At 35.5% G+C, this 19,414-nt stretch overlaps 3 protein-coding genes across 3 annotated transcripts; 1 reads left to right on the top strand and 2 right to left on the bottom strand.

The window, feature by feature from the left end:
• The first annotated feature begins 2,463 nt into the window (after positions 1-2,463).
• Positions 2,464-6,120, top strand: LOC107806225 (vacuolar protein sorting-associated protein 22 homolog 1). Its single transcript, XM_075227049.1, has 7 exons — positions 2,464-2,622; positions 2,716-2,826; positions 3,831-3,966; positions 4,309-4,463; positions 5,003-5,110; positions 5,511-5,627; positions 5,749-6,120. Exons 1-7 carry the CDS (start codon positions 2,572-2,574, stop codon positions 5,851-5,853), a joined length of 783 nt encoding a protein of 260 aa, XP_075083150.1. The 5' UTR covers positions 2,464-2,571; the 3' UTR covers positions 5,854-6,120.
• Positions 6,121-6,862: 742 nt separating this feature from the next.
• Positions 6,863-10,802, bottom strand: LOC107806224 (protein FATTY ACID EXPORT 5-like). The gene is made up of 3 exons (XM_016630348.2): positions 10,479-10,802; positions 8,564-8,651; positions 6,863-7,114 (listed from the first exon to the last, which is right to left on the bottom strand). Exons 1-3 carry the CDS (start codon positions 10,675-10,677, stop codon positions 7,042-7,044), a joined length of 360 nt encoding a protein of 119 aa, XP_016485834.1. The 5' UTR covers positions 10,678-10,802; the 3' UTR covers positions 6,863-7,041.
• A 2,263-nt stretch (positions 10,803-13,065) lies between these two features.
• Positions 13,066-18,119, bottom strand: LOC107806223 (purple acid phosphatase 18). The gene is made up of 5 exons (XM_016630347.2): positions 17,687-18,119; positions 15,468-16,136; positions 14,106-14,294; positions 13,949-14,037; positions 13,066-13,496 (listed from the first exon to the last, which is right to left on the bottom strand). Exons 1-5 carry the CDS (start codon positions 17,828-17,830, stop codon positions 13,277-13,279), a joined length of 1,311 nt encoding a protein of 436 aa, XP_016485833.1. The 5' UTR covers positions 17,831-18,119; the 3' UTR covers positions 13,066-13,276.
• Positions 18,120-19,414: the final 1,295 nt, after the last annotated feature.

The following is a 19,414-nucleotide window of genomic DNA, read 5'->3' as shown; positions in this document are numbered from 1 at the left end:
TACAATTTTGTTTTCATAAGTAATAGTCTTGCTATCAATTGCAGGCGTTTAATAAATGACTATGCAAGGCCATTTTGAGTATGAACATAAGCTACATGATGTTCAACTTTTATCCCAACTGATAGACAATAATCATCAAAAGCTTGAGATGAGAATTCTCCAATATTATCAAGGCGAATAGCTTTTATGGGATAATCTGGGAATTGTACCCTTAATCGAATTATTTGGGCTAATAGCTTTGCAAATGCCAGGTTGCGAGATGATAGTAGGCACATATGAGACCATCTTAAAGATGCATCTATTAGGACCATAAAATATCTAAACAACCCACTTGGTGGGTGAATAGGTCCACATATATCCCATATATACGTTCCAAAAAGGTAGGGGATTCAATGCCAACCTTCATTGGTGATGGTCTAGCGATCATTTTGCCTTGATAACAAGCATCACACAAAAATTTATTATTTGTAAGAATCTCCAGGTTCTTTAATGGATGCCCACTCGAATTTTCAGTAATTCGCCTCATCATTATTGATCCAGGATGGCCCAAACGGCCATGCCAAAGTACAAATATATTTGAATCAGTAAACTTCTGATTTACGATAGAGTGTGCTTCAACTGTACTAATCTTTGAATAGTATAAGCCAGAAGATAGAGTTGGTAACTTTTTTACAATGCATTTCTGGCCAGAAACATTCTTTGTAATACAGAGATATTCCATATTCATTTCATCTGTCGTCTCAACATGATACCCATTTCGGCGGATATCTATAAAACTCAACAAGTTTATTCAGGACTTGGAGGAGAATAATGCATTGTCTATTATAAGTTTTGTTCCCTTAGACAGAAATATAGTGGCTCTTCCGGAGCCTTCAATCAAACTTATATTACCAGAAATTGTTGAAACATTTGCTTTTTCCTTATGCAAATAAGAAATGTATTTCTCATCTTTGAATATGGCATGAGATGTTCCGCTATCAATTACACAAATATCTTCATGATTGGTCTTTGATCCAATCATAATTTGAGAATTATCCATATTCTTCAAAATAACATAAACAGAATAAATATGATAGTAAACATCATTATCAAAGCATAACTTTTATTTATGTACAACAATTACATAACCATACTATCTATTACACACAACAAAAATTAAAATATTTACATTTCTACATATTCATCACCGATCACATGACTTGTTTCTCCTTCCGAGAGTGCAAAGTAATCAACTATATCCAAATGCATGAAGTATAAATTATCTTCAGAAATAAAATTTGCTTTAGCATTTTTCTCTATCTTCTTCAGGGAGGCTTGATACAGTTCAACCAAGTGCTTTGGCATACGACAAGTATGTGACCAGTGCCTTTTTCCTCCACATCTATAACACGCATTTTCTGCCTTTGCTGCTTGCACCGCTTTATGCTTATGTTCCTTCCTTTTCCACTGCTGGTGGTGAAGAGGATTCTTTGGTGCATTATTATTACCATGATTAGAGTTTCTTTCACGACCACGGTCCTGACCACGACTGGGGCCACGTCCTCTTCCACGCTTAGCTTGGTGTAAGTTCGTCTCATTCACTTCAGGAAATGGACAAGAACCGGTAGGTCGGCTTTCAGTCCAATCATAATGTGCCTGTGGAAGAACGACCATCTTCAAGTGGTCATATTTATCTTTCAAATTATTCCACAGTATGACTGATCTTTAATAGTGAGATATTCCATTTTCAAGCCTTCATCAAGGTGATGGCGTAGGAATATCATTATTTTTGCACGGTCTTGGTTTGATGGTTGATTTTTGTCCATGATGGTGTCTGCCAGACCCATCGCATCAAGATGAATTTTAGCATCAAACACCCAAGACATGTAACTTTTGCCCGATATTTTCAGGGCTACAAATTCAAGTTTAGAAAGATTTGACATTATTTAGAAAAAGAAAGTTCGTACCTTTGATACTTTCAAAGTATTTGCTCGAGATGGCAGAGTCTCGTGCTGATAACGTGTTATAAAATAAAGAGTGTAAAGTAAAGACAAGTATAGAGAGAAAATGATATATTATTCAAATTTCAAACTTATGTACATAATGAACTGAAAACTCATCTATTTATAGAAGAAGATAGGCTGAAGAAGAGAAGCTGTTGTGTAAACTGCTTGTAAGGTGCTATTGCAAGTTGTTGTGTAAGCTGCTACAACAAGTTGTTGTGTAACCTGCTTGTAAGTTATTGTGTAAGTTGCTTGTAAGCTGCTACCGTACCAAATATAAATAATCTTTTATCGGGGTAATGTTTATCATAACGGAGTACCAAAATGATAAGTTTCTTCAGTATTCTTATTTCCAATAGATTACTAGATAGATAAATATATTTATGGCGAAATATATATGGATAAACTTTTTGAGGAAGCTTATTTACAACAGAGTACCAAATAAACATTCATAATATAATATAATATAGTATTTATAACACTTTTTAAGTAAGAGATATTTGTTACTGCTTTTTCTTTCACAAAAGAAGGAAAAACAGCTACGGGGAGACGAGGAATACTTCACAGAATTTCTCTCAGCAGCTGAAGGATGAGGCGGAGACCGGGAATCGGAGGTTTGCAGAACGCTGCGGCGGCTAGAGTTTGTGACCTAATTTTATTTTGACTTTTTCCATTCTTTTCGTACTTTTTTTAAATTTAATAATCTCCGTTTTTCTGGCGATGTTAATTGTAGGATCAATATCGATTGCTAGGGGAAAATGTGGCGAAATTGAGAACTGATCTTATGAAAGAGCAGCTCGCTACGTTTCGCTCTCAGCTTGAAGACTTTGCTCGCAAACACAAGGTTTTGCATTATTGTGTTTTTTAGTGATTAATTTAAAGCTTTTTTTTTCCGATTGTTTAAGTTATTTTTTGTTTTTAACCTAATCAGTTATTCCGCCCGTCCTTGATTTAATGATATGTTAGGAGTACGATGATTAAAGCATCTAATTTTGTAAAATAAAAACCTATGTATTGATAAACTACAGAAAAAGTACTTTGAATCATAATTTTATTTATAAGTACTTGTAAAAATTTGAAAAAACCATGGCTGAAAAAGAACTATTTAACTCTAGTACCCGAGGCTGTAGCCTATTGGTCACTGAAGTGGGAGAAGAACCATGAGATATCAGTTTCAAATCTCAGCCGAGGCAAAAAAACACTTGGTGATTTTTCCTATCTGCCTAAGCTTGGTGAGTAGAGTTACTCGGCACCTGTATTGGTGGGAGGTAGCTGGTACCTAATAGAATAATTAAGGTGCACGCAAACTAGCCCAGACACCAACGTCATCAAAAAGAAAGAAAAGTAATTGTCTCATCTAAATTGAGACAAAAGGAATCATATATGCTTGTTAGAAATAAGTACCGAGGAAGCATGTATGCCTCTAAGTTATCTTAATTTGGCCATCTGTTGATAATTCCAGAAATGACATGAAAAGATGTAACTTTAGATATTCATTGTCGATTTGGGATTTATGTGCAGTTATCTCGGCAAAAGGATCATAATTGAACTCCCCCATTTTTATTTTTCTCAAAGATCATACTATTGGGATAGTATCAAGAGATAAGATGGGTTAATTTGTCAAATGCGTGATATTTCTAAAGTCTGAGCAGCAATCAGGGCTGTTGAGCTTGATAAATCTTTTTCTTTTTCTTGTCTAACTGGAGTGTTGTAAAAGAGGTGTTCCTTGTGCATTGTGCTTCTACGGTACTTCCTAATTGAAATTTATCAACATGCTTTTACTTGTTTAACTAAACCTTTTTTTGTCACAAAGAGAAAATTTTGGTTATTCCTTGTTTTATTTTGCAGAATGACATTCGCAAGAATCCTGCATTCAGGGCACAGTTCCACGAGATGTGTGCTAAAGTTGGAGTAGATCCGCTAGCATCAAACAAGGGTTTCTGGGCAGAATTATTGGGGATTGGCGACTTCTATTATGAACTTGGTTGGTATCAACCTCCTTGGTAATTTCGGTTATTGCAAGACGTGCTTGTGAACTTTTTAATAGTGCATGAGAGGAACATTACATAGTATTTTACACTGCATTTTTAGATCTATACTGCAATGTGGCAGTTCTACTTCCTTTTCATACCTTTTTAATTAAAACAAACGAACGCGACAGTTCTACTTCCCACTGCTATATGATTGGTTGACATCAAACCTTGAGCAGTATTAATACATTTGGTAGATCGCAGCATCGCTATTGTCTGTTTCCTAGTTAAGTATTATCATTTGTGGATAATATCTATACGAGCTGGATTTAAGTGAAACCCACCTGTCTAGGCAGGGGTACAGATCATTGAAGTATGCTTGGCTACCAGACCCCACAACGGAGGTTTGATAAGCTTGGATGATCTTTGTAAACTGCTTGGTCGGAGACGTAAAGCTGCTCGTGAGACAATATCTGAGGATGACTGCTTGCGGGCTATTAGCAAGCTGAAGGTACTGGCTCAAGCTTTTTACGTTTCAGTTGGCAGTAAGTGAATGATACATCGAAGCAGCTGGCGCTAAATCTGGGGGATCATCCTTTTCCATTTAAGCTGAAGAGCATATTTCACATTTTAGTGCTTTGCACGTTTAGTTACGAGGATCATGTTTCGCATTTGGATACCAAGATATTGATTTTTCTAGTTGCTCCATTACCAAAATGAATAGAAAAAAGAATCTGCACTCTAAACCACACGCATGTCACAAAAAAAATGTAAACTGCAAAAAATTATTCTTTCTGTTTCTTGAGTTTTTATAGGTCCTTAGCACATGAAGCACCCAAGTTAATGGTGAATGTATATGGGCAGGTCATTATTGCTCATGCAATCCCTCTCATTTAGATGGAAGATAGGAGAAATGCAAAGCTGTGTAAAACATGCTTTAAAGTTCATCATTTATCTTGAGCGTGTAATGACTGCTCATTTTTTGGGGCTGGTGTGTGTTTTGTTACTGTTGCAACGAACTGTAAACTAACATTTAATTGCATCTTTCAGGTATTAGGTAGTGGTTATGAGGTGATTACAGTGGGAAAGAGAAAGCTTGTTAGATCTGTCCCTACTGAACTGAATAAGGATCACAATGAAATTTTAGAGCTGGCCCAGGTATTACCTTTGTACTTTATGTTTCCTCCAGATTCATGCAGTTAGGTAGTTTCTCTCTTTGGATAAATTTTTTAGTTAGGTAATTTCCATGCAGCTCAAATTGGCACTTCCACTTGATGCAATAACTATTTCCCCATTGTATTTCTAAAGATTGGTTTCTTCAATCAGTCCTCAACTCTATCTTGGCCTCTTGAAAGAAATCTGATTTTAGTACTCACTCAATTGTCCATCTCATTTTCCTTTGAATCCATGAGTGTTGAAAGGTTTCCTCAGATTGTCAGCACTTAGTTTGAAACATTGCCTAGTATTGGCATAATATATGTATATGTATGTGTGTGTGTGTGTGTGTATATATATATATATATATATATATATATATATATATATATCTATAAAGCAGGGGCTAAGGGAGGTGAGGTGCCACTCTCATCGTTCATCTTTCGCATTTGATGAAGTACAAAGACGCCTAACCTGGTCTTTAGGTCGTGCAACTGATGCGCTTGAAACACTGTTAGAGGTAAGTAATTGAGGTCATTCCTTTTACTTCTTTTCTCCCATCTTTCCCAGCAAGGCTCTAAATATTTCCTTCTAGATCCTTTGTGATTGGAGCTAACAAATGGGTCACATGTATCATACAGGAAGGACTTGCCATGATTGATGATGGTCACATAGATGGCAGACGTCGATACTGGTTCCCCTGTGTGTCCTCTATCTCCTCCTATGTAGGGGCGGACACTCTTTAGTGTTTTCCTCATTCAGATCTGAGGATCTTTCGCGCTTTCGAACCACTGTTCCTTTAAAGGTTTCATAACCAGAACTTGGAGGATAGATTGCTCGCAGAGATGCAGTCTTTTTCCATTTCCCTTGGTCTAACAAGCTTTTGATATGCAGCTTTTGCATATCTTAGAATGTTGCCCTATTTATGTAATCCGTACAGCGAAATTAGTGCTGAATCATTGATTGTTGTATGAAACTTGTTTCATATATCTGAAATGACTTGCCTGTTTTTATGAGCTTTCTCCAAATTTGAACTTCATAGCATATCATTATGGTGTACAATGCAGGGAAAGAATGTGACTTTGCTTGTAGTTATTCCTGTTGAATTGTTTGTTGATGCGTCATTTTTCTTAAACAAAATGGCCAAATTGGCGTTATAAGAGTTATGGAGGATTATATAAGTAGCCTCATTCAGTTGTGCAATTGTTAAGTCATACTGTTTGAAACATAAGCCAGGTATCTTGCTCCTTATGTCTCCCATTTGAGTAATACTGGTGTGGATTTACTTACATAAGGTTTGCATAAGATTTACCTAAAACCCGTTAACACTAATCAGTGACAGAATACTCCCTGCCCCCAAAAAGGAATGTAAATGTTGATCAATCAATCAATTACTTCTCAATTCTAGACTAGTTAACGTCGACTATATGAAAACTAGACTAGTTAATGTCGACTATATGAATCCTCTATATATATCTGAGTTTGTCTGACTGACCACTAGTTCATTTATACCAGGGATGCACTGTCTTATTGTGTATCTATCAACGTGTTATCTATTTCTTTCCCAAGTGGTTTTTGCATAGTCATTAATAGGATCAGCCAATTCTTCTGCCCAAGCTTTAATTCAAGACCGGGAAGTTGTTTAATGCTAAGTTTAATTTGACTAAAGATGCCAGTTATTGGTTATAACTGATTTAACAGCCAGAAATTACACCACAGCTGCAAATTCAAAGGCTGATCAAAGAGAAAATGCTAGGAAGAGTAACACAGACTGAAATTCTACTCATTGAGACAATGCTGTTCAGTTCAAAAATAAAAATAAAATAACATAAAAAGTGTCAGGTGGCTGTATACAGCAATTCACAATAAGAATCCCAGCTCTTCTCATGTACACACAGTATCGAACTGGAACCCCACGTTATGGTCAAATGCCATTACTCGGCTTTAGACGGGAAATGATTTCCACCGGTGGTGATCTTATACAGGTAAAATCCAGTCATTACCACACTGCAAAAGACGATCAAAATAAATGTACTGTCAACCCCATTATTAGATAAAAAGCTTCTATGATCATATCTGCAATATAGATTTTCCAGACAAGACATTCTTCTCTGTGAACAATCAGTACAACCAATGAATCATCAATGAAATAGGAAACCAAGCATGAAAATTTGTTGTATCTTCCAACATATATAATCCATAATCAATTTTTTACGATCAACTTTAAGGTTTTGTCGAGAGATCATGCAACTCGGCTTGCAAAACCACCCTTTCCCCAATTTTCTTTGTATATTATATTGATCATATTGGCAGTAGTCCTCCTAGACACTGAACCTACGGTCCCCTTTACTCATCTAAAAAACACGAAACACATTGCAACCTCAGAAGGAAAAGGTGATGGTTCAAGCTACTATAAATCTGTAATAATGGGAACACATGTTCCGAGAGGCACATTTTGCACTTACATTAAGTGTTCAATTCATTAAGAGATTAAAAATATGTCTTGCTCAAAGTTCTAGCACCACTAATTCAAGATCCAAATGGAGTGCTGCTACATGCTTCTTGATCATCAAATACATCAAGAAGATGCATATCATCCTACGTTCGAGAAATACGCCGCTAAGGCCCTCGAATTACGGATAACAAATCGAAGGAAAGAATCAAGAGATAAACAGAGTTGTAACCCACAATTGTTTATCAATAAAATCTTTTTTTCTTTTAAAAAAAAAAGTCACACCCTTATTTGAGGTGTCTAAATGAATTTTTTTGGCAAGTCCGAGGGGCTGTCTATGTATTCCGCCACATATTCTGCTTGATTACCTGAAGCAAACTTCAGCACTGACGTCTGCTTGGTCTTTCTTATATTCTAGCAAGAGTCTTAAAACACTTGTAGGAGAAATAGAGTTAAATAAGCTACTTAGTCAGCCTACAAATGAAATTGTTTTGTGATCCGTAGGATATGAAAAGAACCGCTGAACTTATGAAATTGTTCAGTGTTCCTCATGTAACCACAGACACTTAGAGATGGGAAAGTTTCTGTCTGACTATCCACCATATACGAAATCAGAGAAATCTTTTTACATTTAGATGTAACTTGTGAGCTTGCATTGAAAAGGTTAAGTGGGTGAAGAGGTTATGGACAAAAGTTAATTTACTACTTGGACAATTCAACTACCAATTGAATCTTTAGATGCATGTCTACGTAAAATGAAGAAATACAAAATGAGAGGTAATGTTTGACGCCTCTAGGAAAGTTGACATCACTGCACATAGCAACCTAATGTTCAGTTCGCACCCACGATAAAGCAACTTCACATATTATATGAAATATGAATCAAATGAACCATGCCACCCAAATCCAATATATTTATGAATTAAACGGAACAGATAAATGAAATGCAGAAACCACGAAGTAAATAACAAAACTTGTATGGCATGCTTTCTATATGAAGTTACCTGATACCAGCAACAACGCCAGCTGGCATTATCTTTGAAGTCTGCATGTACCGCTGTCCCATGACCCATGTTAACACGGCAGCACAAGCTGTTTCAAGCCAAAAAAAGAAAAAAGGAAGTTCAATGTGATGGCAAGAAAATGAATGAAGATTTCGCTTTTTATCTTTCTAAATCAGAATATGACCTTGCGGACTTCAAACAAACAAAAACTTTTAACACATTTATTGCAGTTGAGTGAAAATATGCTTATTGCGGCTTTGAAACTCTAGGCAATATGCTGAATAAAATTGAACAAAAAAGTAGGGAGATGAAGAGGAGTGCTTACAACAGTGAGTTTTTAAGACGTACGCAGTGCAAGGTTAGCATAAACATATGCAGTAAAGAATGTGACCTTAGGCCGGAAGCTAATGAATCATTATAGAGGACTCGTTAAAGCAATTGATGCGTTGTTTTCCTTTAAAAACATTCTTTATGCATCCTTTATAGCTGTATTAAGAGTTATTGATAAATTGGTAATGGGAAAAATTGTCTTTTATCTCCCTATGGTTATCACACTTTGCTCGTTATGATTCTGGTAGCTAGCATTCACCTTTCTCTATGGGGGTGGGTGGGGGTGGGGATGGATAAAGCACAAAATGGAATATGTGACTATTTTTGCTTTTGCCATGGATGTAGAATGATCGGCGTTGCACATCGCCTAAATATTGTCATTCCGATAAAAAGTACGAGAAAGAGTACATGAAAGCAAGGGATGGAGAAATACTTAATCATTTTCTATTTGTTCTAGTTAGTTCAGAACTATAATAGATTAATCATATTACGCTTCGCTACTTATTCGGATGAAACTTACCCATTAGTTTCTCATATGTTTAGCATCATTGTTCACTTCCCTTAGCCTAACAATCAAGAATTCTTCATTTTGTAGGAAGGACCAATTTAAATGCTATCAAACAAAACAAACAGAAAATGAAAATGAAAATGTAAAACATAAGAGGAGCTACTAGGACAAGTTTCTAAACAATTAAACCATCCTATAAAAATATCAGAAGAGAAATAAACACAATCCAAAACCAACGTCTATCCTCTGCTTCAAAACATACAGCTCACACAAACTTTATCAAACAGAGACAAACAATCAAGGAAAAAAGCTTTCTCCGCCTTAGATCTAAAGTAGAGCAGCAAATACCAGACCTTATACAGTAGATAGTCAGATAGATATTAGGACTTACTACTGTATCAGCAGAGTCAGATTCAAGATTTGAGCTTTATGGGTTTGGAATTTTAGTACAGCGACCTCAGTGCTAATTACTGGGTTCAAAATTTAACATTTGTACATATTTAGTGGATTTCTCAACACATACAACGTCTAGGCCAAAGCTACTGGTTTGGCCGAACCCGTAGTTTTCACTATGTATCAACATATCATAGAATGAAAACTGTAGGCAGATCAAAGTGTAGGCTACAGGTTCGGATGGACCCATTGCCTTCTATTCCAGTGATATTCATATACAACAACAACTACGCCTCGATTCGAAGTTAGTTGGGGTTGCCTGTATGAATCCTCAATATCATGAATGCTCTATTTGGGTCTTAGTACTATTTATACAACAGCAACAACAACAACAGAAAAAATAGTGTAAACCTACAAGTGAGGTCTGGGGAGGGGTAGTGTGTACGAAAACCTTACCCTACCTTGCGAAGGTGGATAATCTGTTCCGATAGACGCTCAGCTCAAGAAAAGCCGAAAAGGATTTTTTTTTTCATATAATAGATTTTTTTTTATATTACATTTGCTGTCATGTTACAAAAGAGTTATGGTTACAATACTACAACAACAACTACGACCCAATCCCAAACAAGTTGGGGTCAGCTATATGAATCCATACTAATCAGTTAAGGGAATGAAAGGCTATACCAGTTTCAAGAATCAAGGCAAAGTAAGAATTTTTGCGCTTGTGAAATGCTTGAAGACTCAAGTAACCAGCTAAAATGAGCAAAAATCCAGTACCCAAACCTCCAGCCAGTGAAGCTGTGCTTCCTTTCTTGAAATATCCTATAATACCACCACATACAAGAATTAAACCATATGGGATTGTGAAGCAAAAATCATGCATTTTTATCAACTGGGGTTTTAAGAAAGATCGATATTTCGACGAATTTAGCACAGATTTGAGAGATCAAACAAGAAAAGATTCAATCTTTCAACGATCTTGGTGTCTTAAAACTTGAAAGTTCCAATCTTTGTAGGTGGTCATGGCAATATATTAGAGAAAATGACAGAACTAGTCCCTTATGTTTGGGGTTGGTGTAAAATAGTCCTCTAAATATGCATCTGAGCAGTTTTAGTTCTTTATGTTTACAAAAACTGAACACTTTTGATCTCCATTATATTTATAGCACACGACGGTGGTTATCTTTGATGGAATTGGCTTGTAAGAAGTATGTTAGCTGTTTAATCTGAGACAACCATCCACACATGCTTCTCCTTATTCACCCCCTCCCTCCCCCCCCCCCCAAATTTGTACCTTAGGAAAACTTTTTACATGTAAGATTTCATCAACAAATGCTGTTATTGATGATTCAAATGAGATATGAATGTTGGTTCATTCGCTATTTCATATGATTAAGGTTGAAAGAAACGAAAAGTGTAATCATTTGCCTTGAATAAGATTTTCCAATTATTATTGGAACGAACTTCTTCGGTTTCATTACCCAATTCGAGCCTAAAAATTTCCTTTTCTTTCGTTATAAAAATAGTTCTTACGATTTGAATTCGGGAAATGAATCTAGAGAAGTTTGTACTGATGGTTTATTTAGTTTAAACAGTCCATGTGCTTCTCATGACCCAATTCTGCTAAAGAATAGAGATAAAAATGCTCAATTTCAGAAAAAAGGGCTTAAAATTGTTCAAGTATATACTTAACGGACTATTTTAGACCACCCTTAAATATAAAGAACTATTTTTGTAATTTTCTCTGGCATATTACATCTGATGATAATCATTTGTCAAAAGTCCAAAGGTTCATGTTACCTAACCTCCATATTGTCTGTGTCTTTGGTCTAAATTGTCCTCAGGATTGTTGTTAAATGCCACCTATATAAGGTTAAATTTATAGTTGAATAATAAGCATGTGAGGGTAATATTGTCACGACAATCCAGTTGGTAGCCATTTGACCCAGTGTGCTTATGTTCTGGTGGGCAGTCCACACGCCATTTGAACAAAATTTTAGTAGGTTGGGGTAGTGTACATATGCCGGGTTTGTTCGAGTTTTTTAATTATCAAATCAAATCAATTGTCTCGAATTTTTAAATATATAAACTAAATCAAACCAACAAAAGTCGGATTTTTTAATCTCGGTTCTTCTCGGATTTTTCGGTTTTCTCGGATTTTTCGGGTTTTTTCTGACAAAATCTTCATAGCATAAAATTTATAATTTGTGTTCTATTATTTCTTAGGTCCTAGTAGGATAAAACTATATAAGATATTACCCAATAAAATAATACAAAATAATGTGAGACGAGTCATGATTATACTAAAATACTCAACAAATCGCATAAAATAAATATTACTAATTAATAAGTCATAATAAAAATAAACATAATCTAAAATTACTAAATCATGTTAAAATAAGTACTACGACTAATAAGAACTAAGTATTAATTACATAACTAAATAATATTAAAAGTAAATTATGTATATTCACTATCTAAAGTAATGAAAAACTAAGAAAATAAATATCCATTACTATTGTCATTCCTAGAGTTGAATTGAAAATTTTTATTAGCATTTTCATTGATTTGATTTTGCTTTTGACTTTACTTGAGTCACTAATTTTTATGGCCTATAAAACATATTTGACCATTCAAAAGTTCCAAGTCCAAACTTGAAATAATAAATTAAAAGAGAAAACTATGAAAAAGATAAAAAATATTTATAAATTACATTACAATAATTATTTTTATGTATAAATTTTTTTTAAAACTTGTATATATGTAATGTCGGGTTGGTTTGGTTTCGATTTAACTTTTTTAAGTTAAAACCAAACCAAACCAATTATGGTCGGATTTTTTTTCTAACATCAAACCATAATCGAATTTTTTTTCTCGGTTTGACTCGGATTATCGGTTTGATGCGGCTTGTCAGTTTTCTTTGTACACCCCTAGTTCTTGGAAATGTTTTGTAGAAAACATTTCTTAAACAATGGTTTTGTTATTTATTATAAAAAGTCGTCTGATTTCTGTAAAAAAAAAATTCTTTTATGAATAGCTGGTTGTGTTTGATGATTGACGAGGACAACTTTTTAAAGCGGGCGCTCTGCTCGGTATTTTTCATGGTTATGTCTTTGCAAACTTAGCCGTAGAAACTCATGCTATTTTGAATTTGAATAATTTTCTTTAATGTACAAAATGCAACTTCCCTATCTTGATACATGTATTGCAGTTTCCTATGTGGTTGCCCCATACAACTTTAGTACAAACAATTATCTGACTATGTATCCAGTGGCGAAGCCTCGAATTTCTCCAAGGATATTCAAACTTGAAAGAAGTTACAAAAAATTCCGACAAAAGGTGTTTAATATATATTATATACCTGTAAAACCTAATATTTTACCTATATATACAATGTAATTTTCCGACGAAGGGTGGTACAAGAGCGTAGCTTCGCACCTGTATGTATCTACATGCCTATAGAATACAGTTGAATGCAGGGACTAAGAGGCCAAAAGAATCTTTCTCAGTTCATGGCTATCTCCAGTATTGCACCTTGAACTGATCAATGAGGTTATCCAAACCTGATCAGACCTTACGGGTTCATCATCGTCGTTCCTATGCCAACTCCAAAACGCATGAGTTGAATTAACCATCTTAAGTTCACCATGTCCAAAGCTCGCTTCGCGGAAGACTGACCATTCTGGTGAGGGTTGTTTGTACCTGTTGAATGTGCCAAGACATGTAAACTTCATGTCATATTTTACACTAATGCTTATTTATCAACATAAAGAATAGGAAAAGAGTCCTATAAAAATGGCATAACCAATGCTAGGAATAGTAGTGCTTTAAAATTTTGGAACTCAAAATGAAGGGGGGCAGGAAACTACTTTTTTCATATGGGGTAGTACTTGATTAAGTTTCCAGAACAGTTTAAGTGAGCCTTCGGCTTCACAAAACCTGGTATAAGTGCTTGCCCTTTTTTTGTTTTTTACTTTCTCCTTTGTTGTCAAAGTTGCTCAACTACTATGGTAAAACCTCTTGAGCTGAATCCAGTCCAAACCAAAAAGAAACAAAGATCATTTAAGAATTCGACTTGTTGGCGCTACAGCCATTGTCATTATATGGTTAATATGCTCAAGATGACGGGAGAAATTACTACAAGGGACACTTACTTGCGTGCTAAACCTTCTCTGTTTCCTCCATCGCCAATTGTTATGTGGACAGCACCACAAGGATCAGGTTTACCATTGTAAACTCGTTTCTGTTGTCAAAGAAACACACAATTAGCTAAAGAAGCAAGGAGAGCCAGTATAAGCAATGAAGGCGTACCGTGCGCTCATAAGCATGAACATGCCCAGTGAGCACGATATCTGCACCAGCAGCATACAGCAAAGGCTCCATAGCTGTCATCATGTCATCACCTTCACATTGATGGGCTTTATTACTATTATACCATGGCACATGGAATAACACAACTAACCACGGTGTTCTTTTACGATCCACTTTTAGAAGATCAGCCTGCAGCTCCAAAATTGAAATAATTAGCAAGTAGGTCACTCTGATTGTCAAAGAACAGAATGTCAAGAGATTCTCACTTTTCTCCTTATAGAATAATATACTGAAAATGCAAGAGCTTGGTTGATGAAGTAACAAGACTTGATATTTTCAAGCGTGATGGAATTTTCAATGTGATGCACGTCCTTGTTTGAATGCATTATGGCTCGCCGGTGTTACGGTCTTCTTGGATTTTGCTTTCGGGGCAGGGTGTTGTGAAATGGTGCCTGAGGGGCGATTTCCAGAGATAGCTGCGTGCAGCAGTTCAGAATCAAATTGGTATTTCTGATGTGGATGGCTCTAGAAAGATGATCTTCGAAGAGGCTTAGAGTTGTAGCATTTTATTAGTTCAGGTGTCACAGAGATGCATTTTGATTTGATGCAATATTTGAGCAGCGAATCATGAGGAAAGACTTGGCAGGAAATGTTTCGTGGTAGTTGAAGTACTAGCAGGTCAAGTATGAGAAGTAGAGGTTGAGAAGTTACTTCAAAGGAAATGGTTTAACCGAATAAGAGTGGAAGATTAGCATATGGATTCTGTGGTAGGATAGCCGCGTGCCTTGAGAAAGTGTAGAACGGTTTGGGAATTGTGATGGAAGGTGATTTGGCCTACAGATTTTATTTGGATATTAGGGGAGAACTTCTAATGGGAATATGAAATACAAATAGAAGTAGTCTTCTGTACCATAGCTGTAGATTCGGGAAGATTATAAGGAAGCTACTTTGGATCTCAACCCACTCCCCAACCAAACTGGATTCTTGCCTCCTCACCACCTCAACATTTGGCTTTTAGTCCTCAATGTACAGGTTCTAAGTCCGACTGCTTAAAAAGGCTACATGCCTCAGCTCATTTTCTCCGCACTACAGATACTAGGTTCGTTTTTCGTGTAAGTATTAAGATCTCTTAATATAACAATGGACAAAGATATCTATAAATCTGGAAGTATAGGCAACAGAATTATTTTTAAGCTTCATATATTGGGACATCCAAAGGGTCGGAAATTCCTCAAATGTCATAAGTGAAACTGTAAAACAAAAGCAAATTAATCCCTTTCATGGTGACTTCTACCTGATCATAAATTTCCTCAAACAGAGAGTTTTCGTTATTTTTTAGGAAAAAATGAGAGCTCATCTAACCTTCAGCCAGCTATATTGGTCAGAGTATTCATCATAAGCAGTATATGAACCGAGCATAATGATATGAACCCCAGCAACATCAAATGAATAGTAGAGATTTGAAGTGGATCCACTCTCCGCAAATGGCATCTTCCACCTTGAGTTATAAGAGACAAACCCATCCTCAAAAAATAGTATGCTTTCTTTTTCATGATTCCCTTGTGTCACCATCCATGGCCTAGCACTAGCGAGCGGCTGAACGAGTTGACCAAATGTGTCCCACCTATATTGTAAATAATCAGCATAAGAAAGATCACCAGGGAGCAAATGAACATCGTATTTGCATTGGTCAATGTGGTCCAAAGTTGACTTAGTCCATCCAGTTTGGCCTAAATCACCGGCCACAGCAAAAGTAACTGGAAATTTAGAGGGTGGAGTTTTCAGCTGGAACTCAGGACCTTCTCCTCCACATCTATAGAAGTACGTGGTATTTTCTTGCAATGGTCCAATGACAGTGTGATGTATCTTCCCCGAACTATATAATAGATAACTATACTTGGTACTTTCTCCTTGAGCTGTAGCACTGTATTTTCCAGGCGATGTTCCATATTCAACAATAGAAGGACAAGACGTATCAGTGGTGACCCATGTGACCCGAATGCGTTTGTCCCCAGCTAAGGAGATGTGAACCTGCGATGAGAGAATCAATTCCGTTGATGAATTCCACACGGCTCAAACCGTGAACCCAAATGCAAAATAATCACTTTACACGTTAAAGTCAACAGGTCTTTGAAAACTTAAAATAACATTAATAACAAATTTAGACAAACATAAATGAAACAAAAAATGTATAGTTCTAGGAGCTTACAAGCTTTAGTGATGTTATTCAAATGAACCTTCCATGGCTAATTTAATTATGCTTGTCGTACAAAGAAACACATATAAAATCTATACTAGTAACTGGTAATGTACCTTTCTGTGAAGAAAGAAATACTGACTCCAGGTCAATATTCAGTAACTTAAGGAACCGAAAGATGGTGGAATCTATATAAGCAGACTCAAACTGATCATAGAGGCATACCATAGGACTCCGTAAGGGCCTTAACAAATTAAAACCAAAAATGATCATTAACGGTCAACTTTTATTTGGGATAACGGTGATATCCGCACCCGCTTTGCAGACAGACTGGCTACCTCTCACCAATATAGGTACCAATAACTCTGTCCACCAAGCCTTGGATAGATGCAAAAAAACACCCACATTTTTTTTATTGCTCTGTTTAGGATTTAATCCCTGATATCCCTTCAGCTTCATTAATCACTAGGTGCTAAAAGCCAAATTATTCTAACAAGGAAAAGGTCCAAATTTGCTCTTGTACCATTCAAATTGCCAAATTTTGTCCTCCGCATTAATGAAGCTCTAATGTGAAATGGTGGTCTGTGGACTCCCAGTATCCAAATTCTTTGAGGAAAAAGGTCCAAATTTACCTCTCAACTTTTGACTCTGGTTTAAAATTACCTTAAGATTGAAGTTCCGTTAGGGGTCAAGGACAAAAACAAGACCCTTTCATAAAAGCAGGGTAAGATTAGATCAGAAGTCTAAGGGGTCGTTTGGTATGAAGACAAGTTATGCTAGGATTAATTATAGTGAGATTAGTTTTATTGAGATTAATTATCATGGTATTATTTCTTATTGACTGTTTGGTATGTTGTATTAATCCTCAGATTGTCAATTTTACTACTTTATCCCGGATAACTTATCCTGGGATTATTATTCTACCTTCTGGCAGGTATAAGTTATGCCGGTACTATTTTTAATCCCGGGATAACTTATCCCCGGGATTATTAACCAAACAAAGGATAAGATGGTACTAAATTTTTATCCCATGATTATTTTTGCTTATCCATCGTACCAAACGCCCCCTAACAGAACTCAAAGTAGCTCAATTTCGTACAGTGACAAATTCGTCCATTTTCTCTTCAAAAAGACAAAATTTTACAACAGAAGAAGTTCCATTCTTTCTTTTCACAACACTAAGATGGAACCAAGTCCAGATAACAAAGAAAGTGTAATCCCATAAGTTAGTTAAAGCTACCCAATTAGAGCAACAACCGATCCGACCCGAATAGTAACATTCCGGTTTTAACCCGATTCATTTTTAAAAAAAAAAAAACTAGAGCTAAAATCAGAGTAAAGACAAAAAGAAATGAACTTCAAATCCAAAATAATAGTTAAGTACCTGCTGAGGTTGTGAGGAAGGTTTTGGATTCCATGGCAAATGAAAGGTTTTACGAGGCGGAGGTCGGACATAATCACCTGCAATTACTGTTCCATCGATGAACAAAGTAGCTATCAAACAGAGTAATACTACTAATATTTTCATCTTTGATTCAAGAATTTTTGTTTACTGGCAAAAACTGTATGTACTCAAATTTGGAATCTCCCTTATTTATGTCTTCTCCCTTTATCCTTTTCTTTAGCCAATTAATAAGGAGAGAAGAAACTCAACAAATTAATATATATTTTCTCCTCCCAATAGAATAATGTTCCTCAAGTACAAAGATAAACTAATTTTTTTATGTATAATATATCTGAGGTTAGGCAAGATTCTGACTAGTCAATGAGTTGGGTGTATGTGGTTAAAATGTGTACTTTAAGTTCTATGTTTTTCTGTGTCATTTAGCACTGATTGAGATTTTTATGCCAATAGAAAATATAGAAAACTAATAACACTATTTATTGTTTTTTTTTGTTTTTGTACATTATTGGCCTAATATGAACTAAGGGCCCGTTTGGCCATACAAAAAGATTTTTTTTTCTCGAAATTAGTATCTGGTCTTGAAATTTTCGATTTTCACTTGAATATGAGTTTCGGAATTTTTCAAAAATTTAAAAAATTCTAAAAAATAATTTTTTAAAATTTTTACTTCAGATCAGCCACAGATTTTTTTTTCACTTTTTTTTTTTTTGAAATTTTACAATTTTATGTCGAAACGTCCACTAAGTAGAGAAACATGATCAATGAGTATCCATGTGACCTATCCCAAACTTATCACTTTATAGGTTCAGATTCTAAATTCTATCACATTTTATCTAATTTAATAGGTTCAAGATCTATTAAATATACTAATTTACTAAGTTTTCTAGCAAATATAGAGGGTCTGAACAGAAACTATGGGTTCAGGCTAGATAGGTAAGCTTAAAGTTCTACCCATTTTACACCCCTCAACCAAACTGTTATCAGAAGGTCTATGATTGGGTTGATGGAAAAAATAATTTAAAATCCAAATATTGACTTAGATTCATCTATAAATTTATTAGGGTTGTTCAAAATTGAACAGATGCCGTTAATCGAACCGAACCGATGATTTATTGGTATCGGATTATCGGGGTAATGGATGGTGAACGAATTGAGATTTTATAATTAACAGCTTAACGGTTTGGGGCGGATTACTCAATTTTCTTATCGGGTAACCCGTTAAGAATTTTTATATTTACACTTTTAACCCTATGTATATAAGGTACTATTGAAACCCTAAATGGCTAAATCCCTAATTTCTATTTTCTAATTCTCAATTGTCTGCAGCCACTAGAGACAGAGAAGTTGTCAGTCTTGTCTCTCTCTTGAACTGAGAAGTCAAAAAATCAAAATCTCAATGACTAATACGTGTATGTCTGTATGAGTAGTCTTGATAGTATTATAAATTTGGTCAATACGTGTATGACAGTATAAGTAGTCTTGAAGACTCTTCAATTAAAAAATACTGGTTGGTTAGATCTTAGATTGTATTAAAAATTTGGTATTGATTTGAAACTGTTTGGTATTGATTGAATGATTGCTCACAAAATTTCTATTTGGTTAGCCGATAAGCTGTCCGATAATTGTTAATCACCCCTAAAATCCATAATTTAAGTCTTATTATTTGCTGTTTCAATGAGATTGGAGTTTGTTTTCTGGAGAGAAGAC

Source organism: Nicotiana tabacum, chromosome 12 (genome assembly GCF_000715075.1).
Source record: "Nicotiana tabacum cultivar K326 chromosome 12, ASM71507v2, whole genome shotgun sequence".
In the NCBI taxonomy this organism is placed as follows: Eukaryota; Viridiplantae; Streptophyta; class Magnoliopsida; order Solanales; family Solanaceae; genus Nicotiana; species Nicotiana tabacum.
The sequence above is the reverse complement of the archived record's forward strand: the minus strand, read 5'-3'. Positions and strand labels throughout refer to the sequence as shown.

Bases quoted from the DNA above. Each gene is read 5' to 3' on its own strand.
- LOC107806225 (XM_075227049.1), top strand. From the start codon at position 2,572: ATGAGGCGGAGACCGGGAATCGGAGGTTTGCAGAACGCTGCGGCGGCT. The intron at 2,623-2,715 runs GTTTGTGACCTA...TGTTAATTGTAG, and splicing joins AGAACGCTGCGGCGGCTAGA to GATCAATATCGATTGCTAGG. The intron at 5,111-5,510 runs GTATTACCTTTG...TCTATAAAGCAG, and splicing joins AAATTTTAGAGCTGGCCCAG to GGGCTAAGGGAGGTGAGGTG.
- LOC107806224 (XM_016630348.2), bottom strand. From the start codon at position 10,677: ATGCATGATTTTTGCTTCACAATCCCATATGGTTTAATTCTTGTATGT. The intron at 8,652-10,478 runs GTATAGCCTTTC...GGCTTGAAACAG, and splicing joins TGCCTTGATTCTTGAAACTG to CTTGTGCTGCCGTGTTAACA. The intron at 7,115-8,563 runs GTAACTTCATAT...CGTCTTTTGCAG, and splicing joins GGCGTTGTTGCTGGTATCAG to TGTGGTAATGACTGGATTTT.
- LOC107806223 (XM_016630347.2), bottom strand. From the start codon at position 17,830: ATGAAAATATTAGTAGTATTACTCTGTTTGATAGCTACTTTGTTCATC. The intron at 14,295-15,467 runs GTTAGATGAGCT...TTGGAGCTGCAG, and splicing joins ACCAATATAGCTGGCTGAAG to GCTGATCTTCTAAAAGTGGA. The intron at 13,497-13,948 runs GTAAGTGTCCCT...CACATTCAACAG, and splicing joins AGAGAAGGTTTAGCACGCAA to GTACAAACAACCCTCACCAG.